This window comes from Chaetodon auriga, chromosome 11 (genome assembly GCF_051107435.1).
Source record: "Chaetodon auriga isolate fChaAug3 chromosome 11, fChaAug3.hap1, whole genome shotgun sequence".
Taxonomy (NCBI): Eukaryota; Metazoa; Chordata; class Actinopteri; order Chaetodontiformes; family Chaetodontidae; genus Chaetodon; species Chaetodon auriga.
Window position 1 is genome coordinate 10134493 of NC_135084.1, and position 22917 is coordinate 10157409.

The 22917-nt window shown below is 41.1% G+C and overlaps 1 protein-coding gene across 1 annotated transcript; it reads left to right on the plus strand.

Annotated features, from left to right (window-relative positions):
- Positions 1–12709: 12709 nt before the first annotated feature.
- On the plus strand, positions 12710–20284 carry btbd3b (BTB (POZ) domain containing 3b). Its single transcript, XM_076743352.1, has 4 exons — positions 12710–13661; positions 14734–14824; positions 16811–16929; positions 17911–20284. Exons 1-4 carry the CDS (start codon positions 13351–13353, stop codon positions 18941–18943), a joined length of 1554 nt encoding a protein of 517 aa, XP_076599467.1. The 5' UTR covers positions 12710–13350; the 3' UTR covers positions 18944–20284.
- Positions 20285–22917: the final 2633 nt, after the last annotated feature.

Here is a 22917-nt window from a genome sequence, read left to right on the forward strand (position 1 = left end):
AAATAGCACTGATTTCTGCCTGTTGCTTTCAATCTCAATGCACTTGAGCGGCATCTGTTTGAAATCAGTTTACTTCAGTGTGTCTATTCTAAGTGTTATTTATTATATTCAGCTGCAAATAAAGGGATGAAAATGCTGCAATGTAATAAAAGTCAAATGTAATATATAGTTACAGTATTTCCATTAAAACTGCACATGTTCATTGGGATCTTTATGCAATGAAGACATAGCTACTTTTTTTTTTTTTTTTTTTTGAACAACCATCATCAAACTGTGGTAAAAATGCTCCAAATGAAATGTAAGCTGTTAGTTAAGCTTGATATAAGAAAGATAGACAAGTTCCTCAGCTGAGCAGAGCCATAGTATTATATCTTGAATGCATTAAATGGGCGAAATCAATAAATGTCTGCACTGTCAGCCCACCAGACCGGAAAAACACATTTTTTATTTCACGCTCTGTCTAAAAATGAAATTGCCAAGAGAGCAGAATTTAACCATGGTTAAGTTAAGACATTAGAAATGGTTACTTTCACTGTGTGGCCATGCTCTCTGCTCACCAATCCTTTGATTACAGCCTCCAGCTTGAGTCTATGAAGCACATGAGAGGAGAAATATGATCACAAAACATCAGAATTGCAAATGATTACTTAGGCCCTGCAAAATCCTATTATAATAAATTAGAATTGTATCATACTGTATGGATGAGCATTTATCTGTTGGGTTTCCAAAATACTTTGGTGGAGTTTTTTGTCAGTGTAAATAAAGTGTAAATATATCTGAAATAGAACTAAACTACAAGAAAAGCCATTTATGTGACTTGATGAGATAATAAGATGGTCCATTCCACAATATATGTGACAATACTTGGAATTTTTTGCCCCACTGGGCTTATAATTATGGTTTTGACCAGTTGTTCCATCTCATCTCAATGGCAGGTCAAACCTCCCTCTTCTTAAGCACAAGTTCAGCATATCTGTAAAACTAATTCCAATTTTAGCCACAGCTCTACATGGAGCTTAATGCTGACATATCATGCTAACATGCTACTGGAAAAGAACTGGTATGTACAACTTGTTGTCCAAGCACATCGGAAAGCAAATGCGTTTACAGCTGTTCTGAATGACCACGTTAGAAGGTGGAGTGAAATGCCAGCCGGCATGTTTAAATGATCGTTTACATATAATAATGGAGCACATTTTCAGTCTTTGTCCTTGTTTTAGTGTTTTTTAGATGTGTTCACTGATTAACAAACAGCAGCAGTGTATCATGCTGTCTTAATAAAAGTGCACTCAAATATAAAGTACATAGCATCAAGATAGCAGCATCTATTTGGGGTATAATTTGTATCTCTTCAGCTCTGACAAAGAGCAGCATCCACAGGAACAGCACCGACTGTTGAGCATCTCTGTTATTCAGGCAAGAATACACCTTTTTTTCTTCTCAACAACCAGTATTATTTAACACCTGAATCATGTTATTATCATTTGTATTCTTAACTTCACTCACAAGAGAAGAATGGTGAAGTAAGGTAGATTTTCTTTTTGGTTTTCATGCATTGCCCCAGCAGCATGGTAGGTGCATCCCAGCTGTTGGAAAAGCAAAATCAGGCTTAGCCAGCTGGGTTCACAATTCACCGGGTTACTGTATAATGTCATTATATCATAAGTTCGTGGAGCAGCTGGAGAGGAGACATCAGCAAAAGGGTAGAGAGAGATTGCACCAATAAAGCACAACACTGCTGCATTAGTGAGTCAGGCTCTGATTAGGCAGGCTCAGAGTCTGAAAGTAGAATAGAGCATCATCATATAAAACTCATTCACTGGAGAAGCCTCTTTGAAATCCCTCGCCACTAATTGCTTGTAACTTTCATGTGCAACTGGAATCTTATGAAAAGTGAATTGGAGAAAAGGTGCCGTTTTGTGTGCATTAACATTTGTGGGAAGGTGCCACATTTAAAAATACAGAAAAACAGAAGAAATCACATGCTATATATGAAACATTCATGTGGGATAGATGTACAGTATAGTCTGAAGACAGCTAGTGTGGGGATTACTGTAAAGGATGCTGTGGGGGTTGTAAAGGCTAATGTTTTTCATTTTCATCCTGGCATCCTGTAGTAGTTTGTCAGTTTGTTATAAAACTAATCTGATCAGAATTTATTGAATCTATATCATCATCATGTCCTGGGCTGATCTGGCACACACTGCTTGTGACTACTTTTCATAAAATTTCCAAAGTTTTCCAGTAATTCCATGTGGAAGATGTCGTAAAAGACAATTTTACATAGGTTTTGTGTGTGGGAGCATGTGTGTCAGCATGTGTGACTGTGTGGGCAAGTGTGCACTTGTTCATACGCTTTCGTCTCGGTGAGCACTGCAGTAAAACAGCAGAGCTGACAAGCGCACCATTGGCCCTTGGTGGCACATCAGGGACAGCTGGATGTTGTCAGGCAGCCATAACGCTGATGGAAATGGGCTGATTGCAGCTCACGGGCCCCTCCCTCTTATAAATCATCAACTTCACAGCACTCAGGGGTGGAATACAGCAGCGACAGGCTGCACCACACCCACTGTACAGTGCAAGAAACCCTGCAGCAAACAGTGTGTGCAAATGTTTGTTTTACTCTCCTGGCAGGTGGATGTGAGTTACTGCATCAAGGTGGTTTTAGTGTGTCATAAAATAGTGTCAAAATACTTTACACTGACCTGAAAATGTTCTTCTGATGGATGTTTTGAAATTTCTTTAAATACCAAAAACAGTTAAAACATTCATTCTGTAGTAAAAAAAAAAAAAAAAAAGGCGTGCTAATCTTTTCCATCCTGTATTCTATATGTGTATTTGAAATAAAATCATACATATGTTATTTTTTAATGGATCTACAACCTTTTAAACTACATAAAGAAATGAGAAGCTATTCCTGAAGGATCTCGTCTATGAAATGAAAAATACAAATTCCTATTCCATCTTATGGTGTGACAACAATGTTCTTCTCTTTTAATAAGTATGTGCAGTCTTTTCTGTAGGCATGTTGGATATGAGCTGCCAGGCATTTACACCACCCACATGGGCCGCACCACTGTCAGACAAATCTGAAATTAGAAGCAAAACTGTAGCATGCAGCTCTAAAAGCAGCATCGTACTAATTAGTCAGCTCTGGCTGCTCCTCTGAAAGAAAAAAAGATGTGAAAGGTCTGAATAGATTGTTTGGACCTATGGTGGCATTGGGTTTGACTGACATTAGCACTTTTGACAATATGAAGGTTTTGCTTCAGGGTAGCATCACTTGTTATCTGGTGTATCTAAATCTTGGAGCATAAAACTATGAGACACTGTGAGAAGCATACAGCATGAGTAGATAGATCCAAACAATTCAACACATCGTGCCAGGTGAGGTAGATGGTGAAAAGCATTTTGCCTTCGTGTTGACTCACTATTTCACTTTCAGCCACATCACAGGAAAAAAAAAAAACTTAATTAAAACAAGCCATAATCCATCATTCACAGCTGACCTTTTAACAAAGTTTACCAAATTAATTGTGCTGAGAAATTACCAGATGCCCAGGGGCTTAGCACACACAACAAAGATGAAAAGACATAGAATCTTTTAGCCGGCAGTCTAATTGGTACAGTTCATATGTACCACTGACTCCATTGTGACATCCCTCCCTCTGCTGGTCGAGCTTCTCGGGTAAGAAAAATGATATGCAGATTAGGGCAAGGTGTCAGGAAATGTGAGACACCAGAAAACCACAGCACTGGTCATTTGTCCAAACGCAGAAGAGAACCTGTGTTTAGATCGACCTGACGGGAGCCTCTTGTGGCTGTGCAAACTATAACGGGCACCTCTCAGACACAAAGGCAGATGTAGCATGGACTATTTCCATAACCTACCTAAGAATCTTGGTGCCTGAACCCAACTCCACCACGAGTTAAAAATGCAGGTCAGAAAACACGGGATCTCATACATATGTCACATGATGTCATATGGATCCTTTCTGAAGTGCGTTTTTGAAGGCACGGACAAAAGATGTGGTCCTGCCAATGGCGATGATAAGGAAAACACTCATTTTGGGTTATTTTGGAAGGCAATGACAAATGACCTATTTTAGCAATTAGTCTGGAGGACTTGTTGGAAGACTTTCTCCATCTGGGCAGTTGGCCCTCAGGACTGTTTAAGTGTTTCTAATCCTCCTTCCAGTCCTCCACCAACTGCTTTGCTCCCAGTAATTCCACTTTTTTGCTCTGCCTCTCGCTCTTCTATTTTAGTACATAAGCTAATAATAACATTCAGAAATCTCATCTAAACCTGTCTCTTTCCCTGCGTCTTTTTGTGAAATCGTCTATACAGCATGGCTCTGAAGAGCACAAATGTCTTTTTGTTTCAAGGAGCCATTATTTTGTCTTCGCCAGGAGCAACAAACCAAAGGCTGTCTTACAGACGACACTGTATGTGCAGCTGGATAGACAGACAAATCAGCAAAACTTTGCAATCATCCACAGCAATCTCTGCAACAGGTTTAGGGCTTCAGTGTTTCAAACCCAGTGAATCACACACTGGCTGCCAGCCAGATAACAGATTTGATGACAAAAAATAAAAAAAACACCACCAAACAAAGAGAAGCATGTGCTGAAAATAAAGCCAGATAAAAATCTTCCCATATATGGGCAGTTTCCATTGTTGTCATTTGTTGCTACAAATTGAAATGAAGTGAAATGCTTCTTAAAGGTGCCACCACATTACCCTGATTAGCGTCATTTTGTTTGTGTCGCTGATAATAAAATTGGAAAAGGTCATATTTTGCGCCTGTGGGGCTGGGTGCGGCTTTGGAGAAATCATGAGAAATTAGCGGTGAGAAGGTTAAACCATCCACTCCGATCCAGTAGGTAGTTAGTGTAAATGAATAAATCTAGGTGGTCGGGGCATACACTAGATTCAAATTGCTGTGAAAAATTTAAATGTTAATGCAGTGTCAGAGATTAAACTGAGGGAAGGAGAAGGGAGGAGGTCCGGGGTAGAAAAGGATTAAGACTGAGCTTTGAAGGGCTTTTCCCATGTGCTCCACAGAGCCATATCTCCCTTTTTGCTTTTCCACGGCTTTCTATAGGGACTGTTTTCACTCAGTTCAGAAAACCCAATCTCCTCTCTGACCTTCTCTTGCCCAGCGGTTTCTGTTGATTAACACTCACTCCCTCTCCCTCTTTCTCTCTCTCTCTCTCACACACACACACAATTTCATGTTGCAATATGTAACACTGGAGTCCCCTGACACCATCCACATCGCAACCACCTACAGCATCCAACCACCATGCTGCAGCAGCTTAATTGTAGCATCTCAGTGAAGTATATCCAGTGTCTTAATGCTGAAATTTATGACAGAAATCTTAGCAAACACTTCTAACAAATAGCATGTGCTTTCTTTGAACATGTTTACAGTGCATGTACATGTTAGTGTTCTCTCTCCCTCTCTCTCTTTGTATAAATGCTATGGATATGATCCAGACAGCTGAGCACATCATTACTGTTATACCACTTCCATTCTCCACTGTATTAAGACAGTAAGGAGACGTCTCCTCCTCCCTTGACAAAAGGACCCTCATTACAAACTATCTCTATATCTCTCTTCCATCTGTCTGCTCTCTCTCTCCCACCCTCTCCCTTTGTTTTCTCCATGTCTGTATGTGCCTGGTCAGCACTCTGCTCCTCTGGGGCTCCTTTGGCGCAGCTTGAACACATAAGGAGTCTGTTTAGATACTCATATACATATTTATCACAATCCAAGATGGCACAAGTGCCATGGTACTATACAGCTCCAAAAAATGTACAAGCTGAACATCCAGTGAGGTTTGACTGGGCTTCTTGTGTAAATACACCAGCTCCTGCATCTGCATGGGACGCAGACATGTTACTGTAAATCACATCACAGGTGGAACCATATGTTCTGCCTTTCCAGCATCAGTGGGACCCCTGCCAACACTGAAACAGCTTCGTCAACACCTTGCTTTGCATATTTTAGTGATAACAGAGCATGGTGCAGTCCTGCAGGGACTGGCAAGCATGTGCCATGCCGGTCTGAGAGCATGCAGGTTTTTTAGCTCCTAAAGATCAGCAAACAGTCGATTTTGTACAAAAAGCACCTCCTGTCTGGTGGCCGTCGTGCTAATCAGTGAACTCCTCTGCTGTGATGTTTGGTTGGCAAGAAAATCTGCATGATTTAAACCCTGTGAATGCCTCAATTTACATGTAACAGCTGAGTGGTGCTGGAGGTGAGTTTATGTGCATCAGATGAAGTTTGTGAAACCTGGAGCTGAAAGGGTTCAGGTCCTGGACAATGGTGGTTAGGAGGTGTGTGTTTGTGTGTGCATGACGAAAAGCATATGCGGATCTAGCATGCAGTATAAGCAGGGAGGTGTTGATGGGTTTTCAGCGTTCACAAGAAAAAGACAAAAACAAGCTGTTTTGTTCAATTATTTGAGAGTATCCACGGAGGCAGAGGGATTGCACTGATTGAAAAAATGATTTGGGAGTAACCAGAGAGAGAAAGGGAGTTGCTGTAGTGAATAATTTAGATTTAGTCTGAAGAAGCGTGTGGATTAAACTGACTGAATCAAAGACTAAGGAGAATTAAAATTGTCAAGATACAATCCCGATTCCAAAAAAGTTGGGATACTGTGTAAAATGTCAATAAAAACAGAATGCAAACATTGGCAAACAACAGTTTTACTAAGCGTTTACTGAGCCCATGCACTAATATCCTTTCTACAATCATGTGTTCACAGAGTGGTGAACCTCGCTCCATCCTCGCTTGTGAGCGACTGAGCCTTTCGAGGGTGTGCCTTTCATACCCAATCATGATAATCTCACCTGTTACCAATGAACCTGTTTACCTGGGGAATGTTCCAAACAGGTGTTTTTGGATCATTCCACATCTTTCCCAGTCTTTAGTTGCTTCTGTCCCAACTTGTTTGAAACGTGTTGCTGCATCAAATTCAGAATAAGCGGATATTTACAAAAATCAATGAAGCTGATGAGATAAAACATTAAATATATTGTCTTTGGACTGTTTTCAATTGAGTATATGTCAAAAAAGGATTAGCAAATGATGACATTCAGTTCTAAACAGTCTCCCAACTTTTCCGGAATCACAGCTGTCAGAGACAGCTCTGAAGAAATCCTCAACTGGAGGAATTTTACTTGAGGTAACTGATCCCACCTGGGGTGCACAACATTCGTATGATGTACACTTGCAATCGCTTTCAAATGAGGCTAAAATGGACACTCCCAAATCCGTGACAGTGCCTGGATTTTTGTCCGTACAAATCATTGCCTTGGCATGGCACAAACTTTGAATAAGCTTCAGTGAAAGTTGAATATTTTAGAACAGCTCTCACTCGGAGTGTAAAAAGAACTGGGTAGCTCCCTGTAGCTGCCCCAGCGAACACATTTCAGTGGCATCTCCTCATGTCCTCGCCTGACATCAGAACTTATGCTACCAGAACATGAAGCATTTCCACTGCAGAGTTCTGCTACTGCCTCAGTGATCTATGCAAAGGAGATAAGCTGTGTCCAGACTGGATCAGTATTGCAGGACGATCAATGTTGGTTATGTTATTTAGTACATTTCACGTCAGTGACTTTAATGAACGATATGGGCTCATAAAGTAGTACTTTATTGCCCTCATAAATTAGTGAAGAAGCATATACTTCCAGTCAGACTCCAGAGTAAGATGGCTGCCAAAAGTGTTTGAAATTTATGAATCACATAGGGATCTGGATGGTAGTAGAATTAGAAAGAGGATAAGAGAGATCCTTGTAACTTTATGTCAATATGTAATAATCACAAATAATCTTGATCTTCACAGGACTGAAGTCACTGAAAATCCCCAATAAACGTCAACACTGCTTGAGTTTTCTAGCAGCACTAACATTTTCTTTACACAACTGAAACACTGGCTTAAACAGAGACAAGAACACCGATCAAGCTGTGACCGGATTGCTGGATTCAATTGTCAAATCTATACTGCACTTTATTCACACTTACAGTCCTACATATACACTGTCACACCTACAGCATATGTCAGTGTCCTGCACAATACCACATGCAGACACATGCATATGCACAAGTACTCAGCGGGTTGTATCTGTTCTGGTTTTTTTCCTCCTGATTCAGTTTTGTAAAAGCCTAACCAGTGAAAGGGTTGGCCAATGAGCTTCAGATAGATGCCCTATATACTGTACTTTACATCTATTGTATGTATCTGTACATGCATGCGATAAAAATGTTTCACTGTATGGTCCCTGTTAAATAAATAAACCTGTAACTCCACAAAATAATGGTGTTAGGCAATTACTGTGTGTGCTGTTTGGCTTTGTAAATAACGCTTCATTAGCATTACTACTGCAAGTAACAAGCTAGTTAGTCAGACATGCTAATGTTTGCAGCTTACACAGGGGAAGGCAAACACACTTTTTAATGCATTCCTTACACGTTTTCTCTTGTGTTTTTCATTTTGAAGAGGCTAAAAGCCCCTTCAAACACGCTTGACAGGCCCATGCCTCGTTATAGCTGTTAAGATGTGATTGTACAATTGCTGCTTTGGGAAGAGGTTTAGTGGACAGTCAGTAATGACAAAAAAAACTGTCAGATCAACAACGCTTAGCTCAAAGTGTTGGAAGACATTAACCTTGTTGCATCGGAACACACTGTTTCTCATGTATTCTCTCTAAAAAAAAAAAAAGTCCTGTAACATAGTTTGGGTTCAGAACCTCCTAGTCAGACTCGTCCATGTTTCCCAGTTGCCAATATAAATGTTATAATCTCTCACTATGCTGTAATTGGGCAGTTAATAGGTGAATCGCCAATGAGGTGTTATGCACATACAGAACATGAAAGGGCTGGACAGTAACTCATATGGTTGATGATCTACACTGGCAACTGTATTACAAACGAACTGTGACTCCTTTAGGTGGGCACCAAAGTATGCTCAAACATGAACCAAATTAACCACAGGGCAGAATATGTCAGGCATCTGCAAAGAGCACACGGCCAAGCAGAAAACATTTAATCACGCTGAAAATTATGGTTATCAAGTTTTATATGACAGCAGAGAGAGGGCGATGAGTGAGGGATAGCAGAAAGTGCGTGGGAGTCGGCGTGTGAGCATGCGGAGGGCCGGGGTTATAAGGTCTTCTCTACACTGTCATTACTGCGTCCACGCACTCAGCAGTACACACAGGCATGCACACACACACATATGTATATGCACAGCTCCCAAGCAGATAGACTAGATGCTGCATGTGTGGGGCAGGTAAATGCCCATGTTAAAACGGTTGCTTTTGTGCATGTGATCCAGAGCAGCTCTCCTATAGTCTCTGTTTTTTCTTGCCAGCAGCCAAGTAAAATTACCCCCATACATCTTCTGACTGTGACACATTGATTGTGAGCCGAAGGAGAGGCGATCAGCTCATCTATGGTGTCTTCTGTGGTCAGTCAAAACGCGTTTGGCCATTTGTTGGGCAAGACATTGTTAAAAATTCATGTTGGTTTTTGTAATTAAATGATTATCCTGTCAAACTTCTTATTCTAATTCTGACAACTGAGGCTGGCTGACAAAATCCAATGTGACTGTGATGGACAAGCAGAAAAGAAAAATAGTGCAGTCAGCGAGAGAGTTTGGATGAACCACAAGTTTCAGGCTCATAAACACACATTAACTTGCATGTGGACTCTTTATTTCACGCGCACACACGCACATTCACATGCATACTCACAACAAACACTCACACTGTTCTTGTGCATGACTGCCGGCTCTCTCCCAGACCCCGCTGACTAACAGTTCTCTTTTTCAGGAGTTCTAAGCTCCGTCTCTGGGCAGACGCCATCTCTTCCGCCCCTTCCACCTGTCAGGTGCCTTTCCTGCTTTAATGGTGGCCGTGGAGAGGGCAGGCGGCTGTGGTGGCGGGGAGCGGGGCGGGGGTGGACACTGAGACGAGATGCTGGATCCTGTTCCTGCCTCCGTGTGCCAGGCCTGCATCACAGTTCATTTCCCAGCCTCCTCTCTCCTCCGCTGTGCTCAGCCAAGCCTCTCAGCAGGTGTCTCTCTGCAAAAGAGTTCTGCCACTACACAAGTCTACACGTCTGCGCTCAAATTCAGAAAGGCAAGCTGTCACCTCCACACTATAACTAATGACCTCAGCGTTCAATGAGTCTTGGAGAAATTCGGATTAAATAAAAGTAGATAAAATAATTATCTAATTATCTATGAATTTGCCTTTTTGGACATTATATCTAATTCATAAAAAAAACAAGCATTCTGTGCTGGTGTGAGTTGCGTTCGACGTACTTTTTCTGTTTTTACTTTTTCTACCTTTCCCGGCTTGTATGTATTTCACACCTGCTGAAGTTAGTTCTTAAAAGATGAAGGTATCCTGGCATGACTACTTTGAAGATAAAGGTGTTGCATTGAGTACTGTCATCAAGAAGCAATCAACAAAGGCACAGCTGGACTTCTGCAGCTTTTTAACTTCACCGTTTGAAGTTAATACACTGAGGCTGGAGCACTGCCAAGCACTGAAATACCAGGGAAATATTTAAAATGTGTACTTGCATCACAAAAGTGAAATGATCTAATGTAATAGCAGTATAAGGTCGCAGTTTTATCGCCGTTATCTCAAAATCGCAAAAGAGTGACAGCTGAGATGTCCTAAACACCGTCTTATATGAATGTCCTGAATGTTTGTGTCAGGCCGTGATTGTGTTCATTTCTACATTGTTTTATGATCACTGGCATTTCTCGACCACACTACTACACTAGTCGTGTTAATGTTTTCCTTTTCTTTGAAAATGTGTGATTATGTGAGGACAAAGTGTGAGACAAAGGTGACGTTGACGCTGCGAGAACACCACCATCGCTTCCCCCTCTCACTCCTACCTCTGAATGTGTGAATAACAAGATTACATTTGCTGCTGATGAATGGAGGGAAAATGCAATTAAAGAAAGCAGCAAGCCATTTAGGGTGATATATAACGACATCCTATTTATCATATGGGCTGCTGGAGCAGGATGCCAGATAAATCACAAAAGTGTTGGTTTAACATGTGTATCCTGTCACCAGTTATCATGACTGCCTCTTAAATAGTACAATTTCAATTTAACAGTTAGTGCTGACACCGAATTGTTGTGGAAAAAGAGAGAAATCACAGCACAAATTTAGATCTAAATCAATGCTTCTTGTTCAGTCAAAAGATGCAGAATTATATGAGGATGTCTCCTTTACTATCATCATTGTTTTTATGTCTGTATACTACATTTCTGCCCTGCTGTTGCTAGTGGATGTGGTTACCAAGGTAACATCTCTAGTGGCCTGCAATTTGAGAGTACGGTGCCCCGTAATGTTGGCTCCATGCTACCAGAGAACATCTCTCTGTTCCACAGCACACACTGTAGAAGGGAGCTTAGGGGGCTAATGCTCCTCAGCGCAGCAAACACTAAGACAGTTAATTAGGATTTATGGAAAAATCAATATTGTGACAGTGATTCAAGGAAGACATTCTCAATTACATTTATCCACCTCATCCTGCTCTTTTTCTCAGTTTGATTTTCACTCATTCAAATATAATGTAATTTGAAAATGAACCGCTATTAATAGCAGTAATAGTGCTATTTAAAGTACACAGTTGCTGCAGCAATATTACCAAAGAGCCATAAAAAATAAAAGACATACATCAGATTATTATTAAATCAAATACGTTGGCGTTTCATAACATTTTAAACCAACCATGACCAAACAGCTAAATCATCCTGGAGCTTTAAATAGAATACCCACTGCTCACAGGCCCAACTAGACAAGAAGAGCAAAGGAACCGTATGCATTATACATTGTGCGAAGAGTGCGTTACATTTATAGCCCTGTGTACTCTCCTGAAGATACGACTTAACGAGAAAACTTAAACACAAGCACAAGTGCAGATTCCTGGTTGTGCTGGAAGCAGTTGGCCTTTCAAAAGAGGTTCAGAGAAAATATCTATGGTATTTCACACATTTCAAATGGGACATTCACTCAAATCTAAAATATTTAAAGATACAGTGTGTATTAGCATGTTGCAATGTGCTACATCATCATCTCCTAGTAGTATCAGAATAGCTTGTGTATGATATTCAGTTTGACATGAAGCTTTTCTCTATACATCAGATGTGGACTTGTGCCTCTAGAAAGATTTTTGTACTGGTAAAACCTAAGAGGTCAGAAGTCCAATAAAAGCAGCAAAGACCAATGAATTGCAAATTCAACTGTATACATTTATGAAAAGCTCATTAAAAAGGAAATCTGACTGTCAGAGGATGCATGAATTAAGCAAATTCTGCCCTTAAAAAGAGCATGTAAATTTGCATTGCCCTTTTGAATTATAACATGGAGTCTATATTTACTGTCATGCAAACTGAACAATGTGGCTGCAGGTAAAGCAAACACAGCAAGCAAAACTGTAAATGAATATATCATTCTTATGGGGCATGGCTGTCACTTTAATTGAGACGTTGACTATTGCATATTCAAGTATGTGCTGCACTAGGCTGCATTAGCCAATCATGAATGCTGGGCACTGCCATTGGCTGAGCTGAGGAGAGAGCTGTGTACTGTGCTGTGAGGGGCGGGCTCGAGGGGGGGGGGGGGGGGCTCTCTATCTCCTCTGCGCTCTCTCATTCAACCTCTGTAGTCAGCAGAACGAGTGGCTGAGCAGAGCACCACAGCATCCACGGCGACAGCATCTTGCAGATGACTCTGCTCCATGGAGGAGAGGGGGGGAAAAAAAGAAGAATTACCGGGGAGAAAAAGGTAGATCCACAGATGAAGAAAGGCTGAAAGGGGATGAGAAGCGAGGAGTAAGAGTGGGAAGTGAAAGGAATTGAGTAAATACTGTTGCCTGCCTGAGGACCACTGCAGCTGTACTAAATCTGGGGCTGTCAGGCCAACCCTCAGCAAAGCTGTGAGTGAGAGAGGCGAGGGAGCCAAGGAGAAAAAGAAGTGACTTGAAGAGCTGATCTCATCACTCTGGACCAGCAGGGATGGGAACACTGGGATCCTCTCCGTCAGCAGATCAAACTTCGCACAGGAAAAGTGCCTTTGGATCGCCGCTCTGAGCCTGGAGTGACGAAAACGGGCAAAACAAGAGAGTTATCCTGTTCGTTCCCAAAAGGTGAGACTTCATCCAGGAACTCTGACTACTGCACTGCTGAGCACAGACCAGCTGCTGTCCTCTTCCCAAGTCCCCCCCAGTCCTCCCTCGCACCTGCCTGCTGCTGGTGAATGTCTTCTCTGCATGCACTCCCACTGCTCGGCAGTTGAACACACTCATGGTCGATGCCAAGGGAAGGAACATGAAATGTCTGACTTTCTTCTTAATGCTCCCCGAGTCAGTGAAAAGCAAGTCAAGTAAAAGCTCCAAGAAAGGGAATGCCAGTGGCAGCTCCAAGCTGCCCCCGGTCTGTTATGAGATTATCACTCTGAGGAGCAAGAAGAAGAAGAAGATGGCAGCGGACATATTTCCCACCAAAAAGCCGGCATCCACCGCCACCGTGCAACAGTACCAGCAGCAGAACCTCAACAACAACAACACCATACAGAACTGTAACTGGCAAGGACTCTACTCCACTATAAGAGAAAGGTGGGTACAGCCAGCGAGCCTCTCTCTGAACCAGGAACTATTTCTGCTGCTCCCAACAGTTTTCATCAACACTGCATTCAGGGAAGATGAATTTTAATAAGAGAATTTCTAAAAGTTCCAATGTATAACAACTGCATATCCCAGTGCATGTTAATTGAAAGATGTCTGAACAGAACCTCCACTTAATCTAAAAACATGTCAAAAAACATTCACGTAAGGTGATCACTCTTGTATATTGAGGTCTGTGTGTGTGTGTGGCTGTGAGCATGGGTGTTCCCTCTGCCCTGCCCTCAGTCTGCTGGGGGTATCTCTGTTTACACCCTCCCCTGCTCCTGCAGACTTTGCCGCTCTGACATAACAGAGGGCGGACAGGCACCGGGTGCGTTTGATATGCACAACAGGCAGAGGCTGCTCTGTGCTAAAAGCAAAATATTTACCTTGGCCTATCAGTAAAAGACCCCAGCTGTCCACAGCAAAATGTGTGCTTTCCGACTTGGCTTTGTTGTCTCTCCAGAACATCATGGGGCTGTTTACCCACCCCTGTGACATGTTCCCCTACTCAATAATATATGAACGCAGCTTTATTGTTGGTCCCATTCTTTCACAGTGGGGATTTTCCATTCAGTTCATTGTCTAGTTTGCTTATCTTCATGTAGATTTAAAGAGTTTACATTGAATTATGATTGAGCTTTGTGTGTGTGTGTGTGTGTGTTTTAGTGTGCTCTACAAGAATTGCAAAGCAATTAAATGTCTTCAGTCTCTCTGGAAACAAGTGGGATACCAAACAATCATAAAACTCTTATTTTTGGAGTAGCAGAAACGATTAACATTGACATAATTTCCTATTTTTGCTTGAAATTCTGTTGACGACTCCTGCCACTAATTGGTATGATTTTCATTATTCACATAAAATACATGTGAATGTTTAAGTGCATTGATCCTCCTTTAATCTCACCTTAATATCTCCAAGTTACCTCCTCTTATCGTATTCTCTTCTAAAACAAATGTACAGAGTAAAATGTGCAAAATTCATTTTCTCCTTTTGTTTTGTTTTGTTTCTTTCCCTTTCTAGAAATTCGGTAATGTTCAATAATGAGCTGATGGCAGATGTTCACTTCGTGGTGGGTCAGCCTGGAAGGACTCAGCGGCTGCCGGGACACAGAGTAAGATTTTCATCAACCAGTAAAATGACGGAAGCAGGGAGGAAATTAACAAACAGGCAATCAGACCCAGTGTTGTTCATATCATATCAGCATATAAATAATCTTCCTCATCGCCAGCAGTAATGGAACCAAAATCCTTTGTGCTCCGCTCTCACTTCCGCACCATGTGTCTTTTCGAGACAGTCCTCAATTATTTATGTAAATGAGGCTGAAGGATAGAGGCACGGAGTGAGCGAAGGAGGAAGGGATATCCTCCTCAGCAGTCATCTCACACAGAATGGATCGCCTTTGTCTCTGCTCTCGCTCAGCCTTTCAGAGACAGCTCTGCAATTACTCAACTTTTAATCAAACACATCCAACAGCACACATTTACAAAGAGAAGGCGCAGAGTGAGGTGTTTCCAGCTCAACATCCAAGAAATACTTTTGCACTTGGTTATCTTATCTACTATTAATCTATCTACTCCATTATCTACCTATCTACTATAAATAGCTTCGATTGTTATTATAATAAGTCAATATGACCTCTTTGTTCAATCCGCCCTCTGAACTCATTGCTTTCTCAAGATGTTCACATGCTGTAAATGATTCATTAAGGTTTATAGTAGCCTGGACCATGTGCCTCATCGAGAAGCACATCATTATGTCTACTCTGTTTGAATATGATTATAACATTCACATTAAATCTGGTAAGTGATTTTGCAGCCATGACTTGGCTCGGCTATCCATTCCACATCGAAGCTGTCAGATGAGCTCTGCCTGGGTCATCTTTTTTCTTCTTTATATGGGACTCAAATGTATTATCTATGATTGGTAGCTGCAGTGCCCTTGGTGCATTTATAGAAAGCAGTTACGGAAGGACATTGAGGATGACTTGACTGCACTTTATGCTTAGACATTATGCCAGTGGGATAAAACGTCGTTCAGGGCAGCGATCTTTAGTGTGTCCATTTGGCAGGAAGTCAGATATGCATTATGGTTTCATTTACAAAGTTATATCCTTACAAGACGGAGGATGCAGCGAGCAGCTAAAAGCGGTCATTTATGTGAACATCTGTAAAATACAATGGGTCAAGAGGTGAGACCAATCTTATTCTAATAAGCTTTATTTATAAACTTGTCTCTAAATCCATATAAACCAGCTGTCTTTCAGCCGACCTCTCTGTATGAAAAAAGAAACATGAACTTCAGTGACAACAACAGCAGCACTGTTTTCACAAACATCATTTGCACGGTTTATTTTAGGCTGGGTTCACTGCAATTTACTTTAGAGAAAGCCTGTGTGCCTTTTTTTGAGAAAATTTATACCACCCACATACCCACCTACACAGACTTGTGTTGCACACATGCACACAAAAAAAATGAGCACACACACACACACACACACACACACACACACACACACACACACACACACACACACACACACACACAGACCTTGAAGGTACTTGCAGTGTAATTACAGAATTCATAGCCTTGTATAAATTGCCTATTACTGACATTATTAGCAGCATTGTGTTGCATCTGATTTCATCATAAGTTCAGGTAAGTCATTAATTTTAGCAAAATGAACTTGTGCTGCACTCTGTTCAGTTGTGTTATTAGGATTTCCTGTGTTTTTGTTTTTTTTTGCGTACTTTCTCTTTTTTTATCAGAGGCAGTCTTGTTCATTAGAAATATGCCTCCCTGTCCTCGGGGGAAATAGCAACTGCTCATTATGTGCGAAACTCAACAGGTTCAATCCCTCCAGTGATTAGAATTGAGGCGCTGTTCAATATTCACAAAGAGATTTGTGTTTTTATGTAAAAAGCAAGAGCTTCATGTGAACTAATTGCATTTAGTGCAATTCCCACTTCAAACAATCTCTGTCTTTTCACCAAACGGTGCACCATATCATGTGGTTTCCAGTGACATCACAGACAAACTGAGGCATGTTTTTATTTCTCCTTTCACTCTGTCACTTTGTTTTCTCTTCTTCTTCCAACAGTATGTTTTGGCTGTGGGCAGCTCGGTGTTCCATGCCATGTTTTATGGTGAACTGGCTGAGAACAAGGATGAAATCCATATTCCAGATGTGGAACCAGCAGCATTTCTGGCAATGTTGAAGTAAGGATTCTCCTCTGTCTGAACTCAACACAGAGCACTTCATTCAACCGACCCTGTTCTGAGATCATACCATGCCCCTTTTCAAACAAATAATGTCATCTTTATGTACACAACCGCTACAAAAAAAAACTGTTCTTTCTCTATTTTCATTTCACTGTCCTTTTTTGTTATTCTCATTTGCTTCTGATTTTCATGCTGAATTTCTCCATATTCTTCTCTGCCTCCTCCTTTCTGTGTCTCATTTTCTGTCTCTTTGCAGGCAGGCTAGTAGGTGGTAGACAAGGGTGTAGGAGGAATACTATGTTGTTAGCCAGTTTCATTAGTTTGTACCGTGATTTCACTGAATTTTTCATTGTTATCATTGCTTACAATACTATGAAATCACTCACTTTCCACCATAATCAAGTAAAAATGTCAAATAAAGGTGTTTTTGTTGTATTTATTGATTCCACAGGTCTATTTTTAACATTGTAAGGATCGGTAACATTTTATATGAAGGCAGACATGCATATACACCATTAACTACTTGCTCATTAGCATGCCTATTAGTAGCATATTGGCTCTTCATTAGTCATTATAAAACACTTAAAAATGCCTTATTCTGCATGACCATATTCTACAACTACTGGTCCAATAATGAAGAGTTTTCCCACAATGACCTCTTAATTACTGTTAATTGGTTGTAAGTAAGGAAGCTGTACATAAATAACAATCTTAATATCCAATAAACTATGATAACTCTAACCCCAGAACCCCCCAGAATGAGGGGTAAATGCAGTAAAATGATTAAGAAAGAGCCAGTACTGGTATATATGCATGCTAATAAGCAAATCAGCAAATGTGAATATATACCTTAATATAAAGTGTGACCTAATTATCTTCTGACAAAACATTTATACATCATGTTGTTTTGCACATCATTTCTGTGGTGTTTGATCTATTGTCTATGAAGCTGAGAATGTCATATTTTTATGTCAACAGGTACATTTACTGTGATGAGATTGACCTGAGTGCTGACACAGTGTTGGCCACTCTGTATGCTGCCAAGAAGTACATTGTCCCTCACCTGGCACGTGCCTGCGTCAACTTCCTGGAGACAAGCCTGAGTGCCAAGAATGCCTGTGTGTTACTCTCCCAGAGCTGCCTGTTCGAGGAGCCGGAGCTGACACAGCGCTGCTGGGAGGTGATTGATGCCCAGGCCGAGCTGGCGTTACGCTCGGAGGGCTTCTGTGACATCGATGCCCAGACCCTGGAGAGTATCCTACAGCGAGAAACACTCAACGCTAAAGAGATAGTGGTATTTGAGGCGGCGCTCAACTGGGCTGAGGCTGAGTGCCAGAGACAGGAGCTCACCTCGTCGACTGATAACAAGCGTAAGGTTTTGGGCAAGGCCATGTACCTGATACGTATCCCGACAATGGCTCTGGATGATTTTGCCAATGGAGCAGCCCAGTCGGGCGTGTTGACGCTTACTGAGACCAATGACATCTTCCTGTGGTACACAGCAGCCAAAAAGCCTGAGCTGGAGTTTGTCAGCCAGCCTAGGAAGGGCCTGACACCCCAGCGCTGCCACAGATTCCAGTCCTGTGCCTACCGAAGCAATCAGTGGCGCTATCGGGGCCGCTGTGACAGTATACAGTTCGCAGTGGATAAGAGAGTTTTCATCGCTGGGTTTGGACTGTATGGATCTAGCTGTGGCTCAGCAGAGTACAGTGCCAAGATAGAGTTGAAACGTCAAGGAGTACTGCTGGGACAAAACCTCAGCAAATACTTCTCCGACGGTTCCAGCAACACCTTCCCCGTGTGGTTTGAGTATCCGGTCCAGATCGAGCCCGATACTTTCTACACTGCCAGCGTGGTTCTGGACGGGAACGAGCTGAGCTACTTTGGACAGGAAGGGATGACAGAGGTGCAGTGTGGGAAAGTGACATTTCAGTTCCAGTGTTCCTCGGACAGCACTAACGGCACAGGGGTGCAGGGGGGGCAGATTCCTGAGCTCATCTTCTATGCTTGACAACCCCTGTGCACACATTTGACTGATTTTCAGTGCACTTATGGGAAATAGAAAATTATCACTTTGTGCATAGTGTCACTTTCTCTTATTTATTTTTGTCACTATTGTTAAAAAAAAAAAAGATCTCTGACCTATGAAAGGGTCTTGCGTGGTTTTAATTTCAGTAATTGGTCCACTTGAGTAGGACCAAAATATATGTTTCAAGATGTTTGATCATCCAAGTACATGGATGAGCAAAAGTTCTAAAATATGAGAAAAAAAAATATCTTGCACTAGATGTGCATGTATATATGAATATATGTAAATTGTGAAATGTATATGATGCCACAATTGTGGCCAATGCTGCCCACAAAGATATCTTATATGATGAATATGCTACAGTATGTTTATTACTTCTATGCTTGCATAGAATGCACATATAGAGCAGCAATACTTCACATTCTATATTCTACAATGAGCATTTCATGTCATGAATCAGTTCGGAACACCATTAAAAAGAGAGCGAAAAAGGCTGTAAGATACTAAACATCAAATTAAAATTTCATTACACATTTGTATATGAGTGGTTTCAACTGAATCTGCAGCTTTTTGATACTTTGAATCTTGTAACGGGGCACTTTGGGATTGAGGGGTCTTAGATTAGAGAGCACTAGATATAATGAGACACATAACCCCTACAGTATCTGTCTGTAGCATGTTGCTCTGCACCTACACTCATCTCTGTCACTCCAGTGAGGTTTCATTTAGACCAGTCTCGTTAGGTTTACAGTGAAATTAAAGTTATCACCATTCACCACCACACAGTAGAGAAAGATTTATTTGGTTTTGTATCTAAATCTGTCCACACTGCAGTGCTTACAGCATGGGCAGAACTGTTCCATTTCATCTAACGTATACTGCTAATTGTTCTGCCGCCTTGGTTTTGTTTACAACAAAAAGATCAATGATTGATTAGTGTTAGAGGCTGTTTATCTTATGGACTTTTTCTTCTCTGTTAAAAACCCTGTGCACTCTGAACTGCTGAGCACTCCCTCCTGATGTGATCATACAGTCTCAGTATCTGCAGAGGCATACTGTATAACCTACAGGATTGCACTGATGTTGGTTTGTAATTGAATTTGTTATTTTGTTTTACCTGGTCTTTTTAATGAAGCAGATCTTTTTTTGATTTACTGTGCTGCTTAACATTTTTTTCTGGTGTAGGATAAACATCCACAGGCTTGTCCGCTGATGACAATAGATGGACAAACTGGTGTTCACGTCCTGTGTTTACGTGCTACAGTGCTGGGAGACCAACGAATGTGTATGATTGTTGATGCAAAATAAACAAAACAAGTGGTACATATTGGTTGTACATCCCGTCTGTAAGAAGTGGTAACAGTATATACTTTGTCTGACATTAGGAGATGGGGACAGATGATGCCCTTCGGCACTGCAGTGATTTACAATGTCAGGGAGAGCTGTCTGTTGATTGATGATCGCTATCTTCATGCCACTTACACACCCTGCTTTTTGTCTGTCAAACTCAAACTCTATTCTGCCTCCCACTGAACTCCACATTATGCTTCCCCATCCTTAATATGAATTCTAATAGGCTACAACCCTTAAGTGTGGCTTTTTGATGTGCAATCACTTCTGTAAAGGCGTGAAGACACTGACATGGCAAACAATCTCTACAATCTTGACTTTATACACACTGCAGTCACAAAGAGTGACTCCTTGACATGACCATCACATGTTTTCAAGTTTCCAGAGACAGAATGACATTGCAATCAAACAAAAGTGTTGAATTTCCAGCTTACCCCACTGAGCAGTGGAACCAATAAGCTCGATGTGTCTGTTGATAAAAAAAGACAGCAAGTCGAAAAAGAAGATTTCTACTCTTGTTCATATCTTTGTCTTAGAAAGACTGTTTACAAGTGCTGCACTTTTTTGTGGATGAAGTTAAAAAGACCAATTTACTCAAGCGGTGACAAAACAATGGATTAACTAAGACACTTTATATACTTTTTCACTTTTACGTTCTCTGAGTGCCTGACACACCATAAAACCCCAAAATAAGATGAGTCATTAACTGAATCTGGAGGCGGACCATATCTCTTCGTCAACTGTATGTTCAAAAAGATAATCACTCTTGGGAGCTTATGGCCGCTGCTTGATTACTAAGGCACTCAATAATGCTGAGACCAAGTTTGACATCGGCAATGAGAATGAAGCCCTTGATGAATTGAACTCAATATGTTGGGGGACTCTGTGCATCAGCGCGATTTTTCATGATTGTGGTGCTAATGTTGTAAGCAAGACCATTAATTGCACTGGAGGCAGCAGGGGACTAGAATGTGCCAGGAGTCAGGAGCAGACCTGCTGTCATCATAAACACAGACATATACATATTTTCATTTTGTAAAAGTAACTGATCTATGGCGGCAAAATGACTATTCAGATGCAGTACAGATACGATAACATGTAAAAGACATGAAGCACAAAAACAACCCGATGCCGGAGTAACTGTGTTATAGGGATTTGTGTCAGCTCTAAAGCAAAAAAAAAACAAAAACCTTGCAACCCTGACTTCACCTCATTTTGTTGTCCCGGAACAACTGCTACTCAAGCCTATCGACCTGACATGTTTGGGTGTTGGTCACATTCAGCTCAGAAAACAGCAGTGCTGCCGGAGGATGCCAGTTCACTGCCAGAACCATGGTGGAACGGCTCTGTTCTTCATGGAGCACGTTACCAAAACCAACTGCTGGATCAATAGCAAGACTTCAATCAGCAGTTGTGTTGACAGCTCTAATCCCTTCCTATTACTGAGTAGATATCAGTCTTCCAAAACATTTTCAGATATAAATCTGTTGTGGAGTCATTTTGTGATTGAGCTGTACTTACTGCAGTGAAAACCATAGTAGTTTCTATTTAGTGAGAGGTGATAATTATTCTGCGAAACCATTTTAATTCTAAGACTGAAATGCAATTAAATCCTAAGGGGATAAGAATAAAATGCATGGTTAGGCATCTAATTATAATGAGTTTGTCAGTAAAGAGAAACAGGGGAGACTGTGTATTACTGCCAAGGAAGTCAGTGTGGTGACACAGTATTTTTATCAAAATACTCAAAATGAATAATAAATATCTGCTGGAGTTTGTAGGATTGCTCGCTCACACATTAAGTCCTGAAATCTTATTAGATTTTATCAGTGGAGTCTTAATATATAATTCAAAGTGTTTACAGTCTTACATCTGTTTATCAGAGTATAGAAGAAGATGGCATGTAAGATTCGTCATTAATCATAAATGTGACTGTGAATTCTGTACATAACATAGCTGTTGAATAAACATGGTTTAATGGTGGAGAGAAAAGGGAAAACTGACACAGACTGGGCACACAGAGGCCAGGAAAGTCTCACACAGGGTTTAATTACTGTTCAATTCGAATTAAGGATGAAAAGATTCGCTTTGACACGAGGGAGGACTGTGGATTACCACTGATCAACATTCTTAATGCTCTGATAAGATTGATTGTTCCATGTGCAGATAAGTCTGTGAACAGAACCAAAAAGGTCCTTCAGCGTCTAAGAGGGAAGGTGTTGTTTCCTCACTCTAAAACTTAACATGCTGCACAAACCATCCTATCACTGACTACTGGACATATTAATGTGGTGCCGAGTTAAACCAGATAGAAATGTCTCCTAAATCCACCCAACTGAAAACACACCACACTAGGGAAAAGAAACTGGTAAGAGGAATCACGTTCGGTTGCTTTACTGTATCAAACATCAGTCTGCTCACTGCAGGCAATCACAAATCCACTCCTGAACATCCTGATAATTTCCATCCTCGCAAAATGTCAATGAATTAATAATGGCCAAAGAGAGGAGTGAAACACAGCTGTGGGTTTAAAGAATTCATCAAAGGAAATAATTGAAAAATATGTTTTTTAATTCAATAAATCTCACAGGAAATCTCAAAGCCCT

Coding starts and splice junctions, on each gene's coding strand:
- btbd3b (XM_076743352.1), top strand. CDS start 13,351: ATGGTCGATGCCAAGGGAAGGAACATGAAATGTCTGACTTTCTTCTTA. Junction 14,825..16,810: donor AGCGGCTGCCGGGACACAGA/GTAAGATTTTCA, acceptor TTCTTCCAACAG/TATGTTTTGGCTGTGGGCAG. Junction 16,930..17,910: donor GCATTTCTGGCAATGTTGAA/GTAAGGATTCTC, acceptor TTATGTCAACAG/GTACATTTACTGTGATGAGA.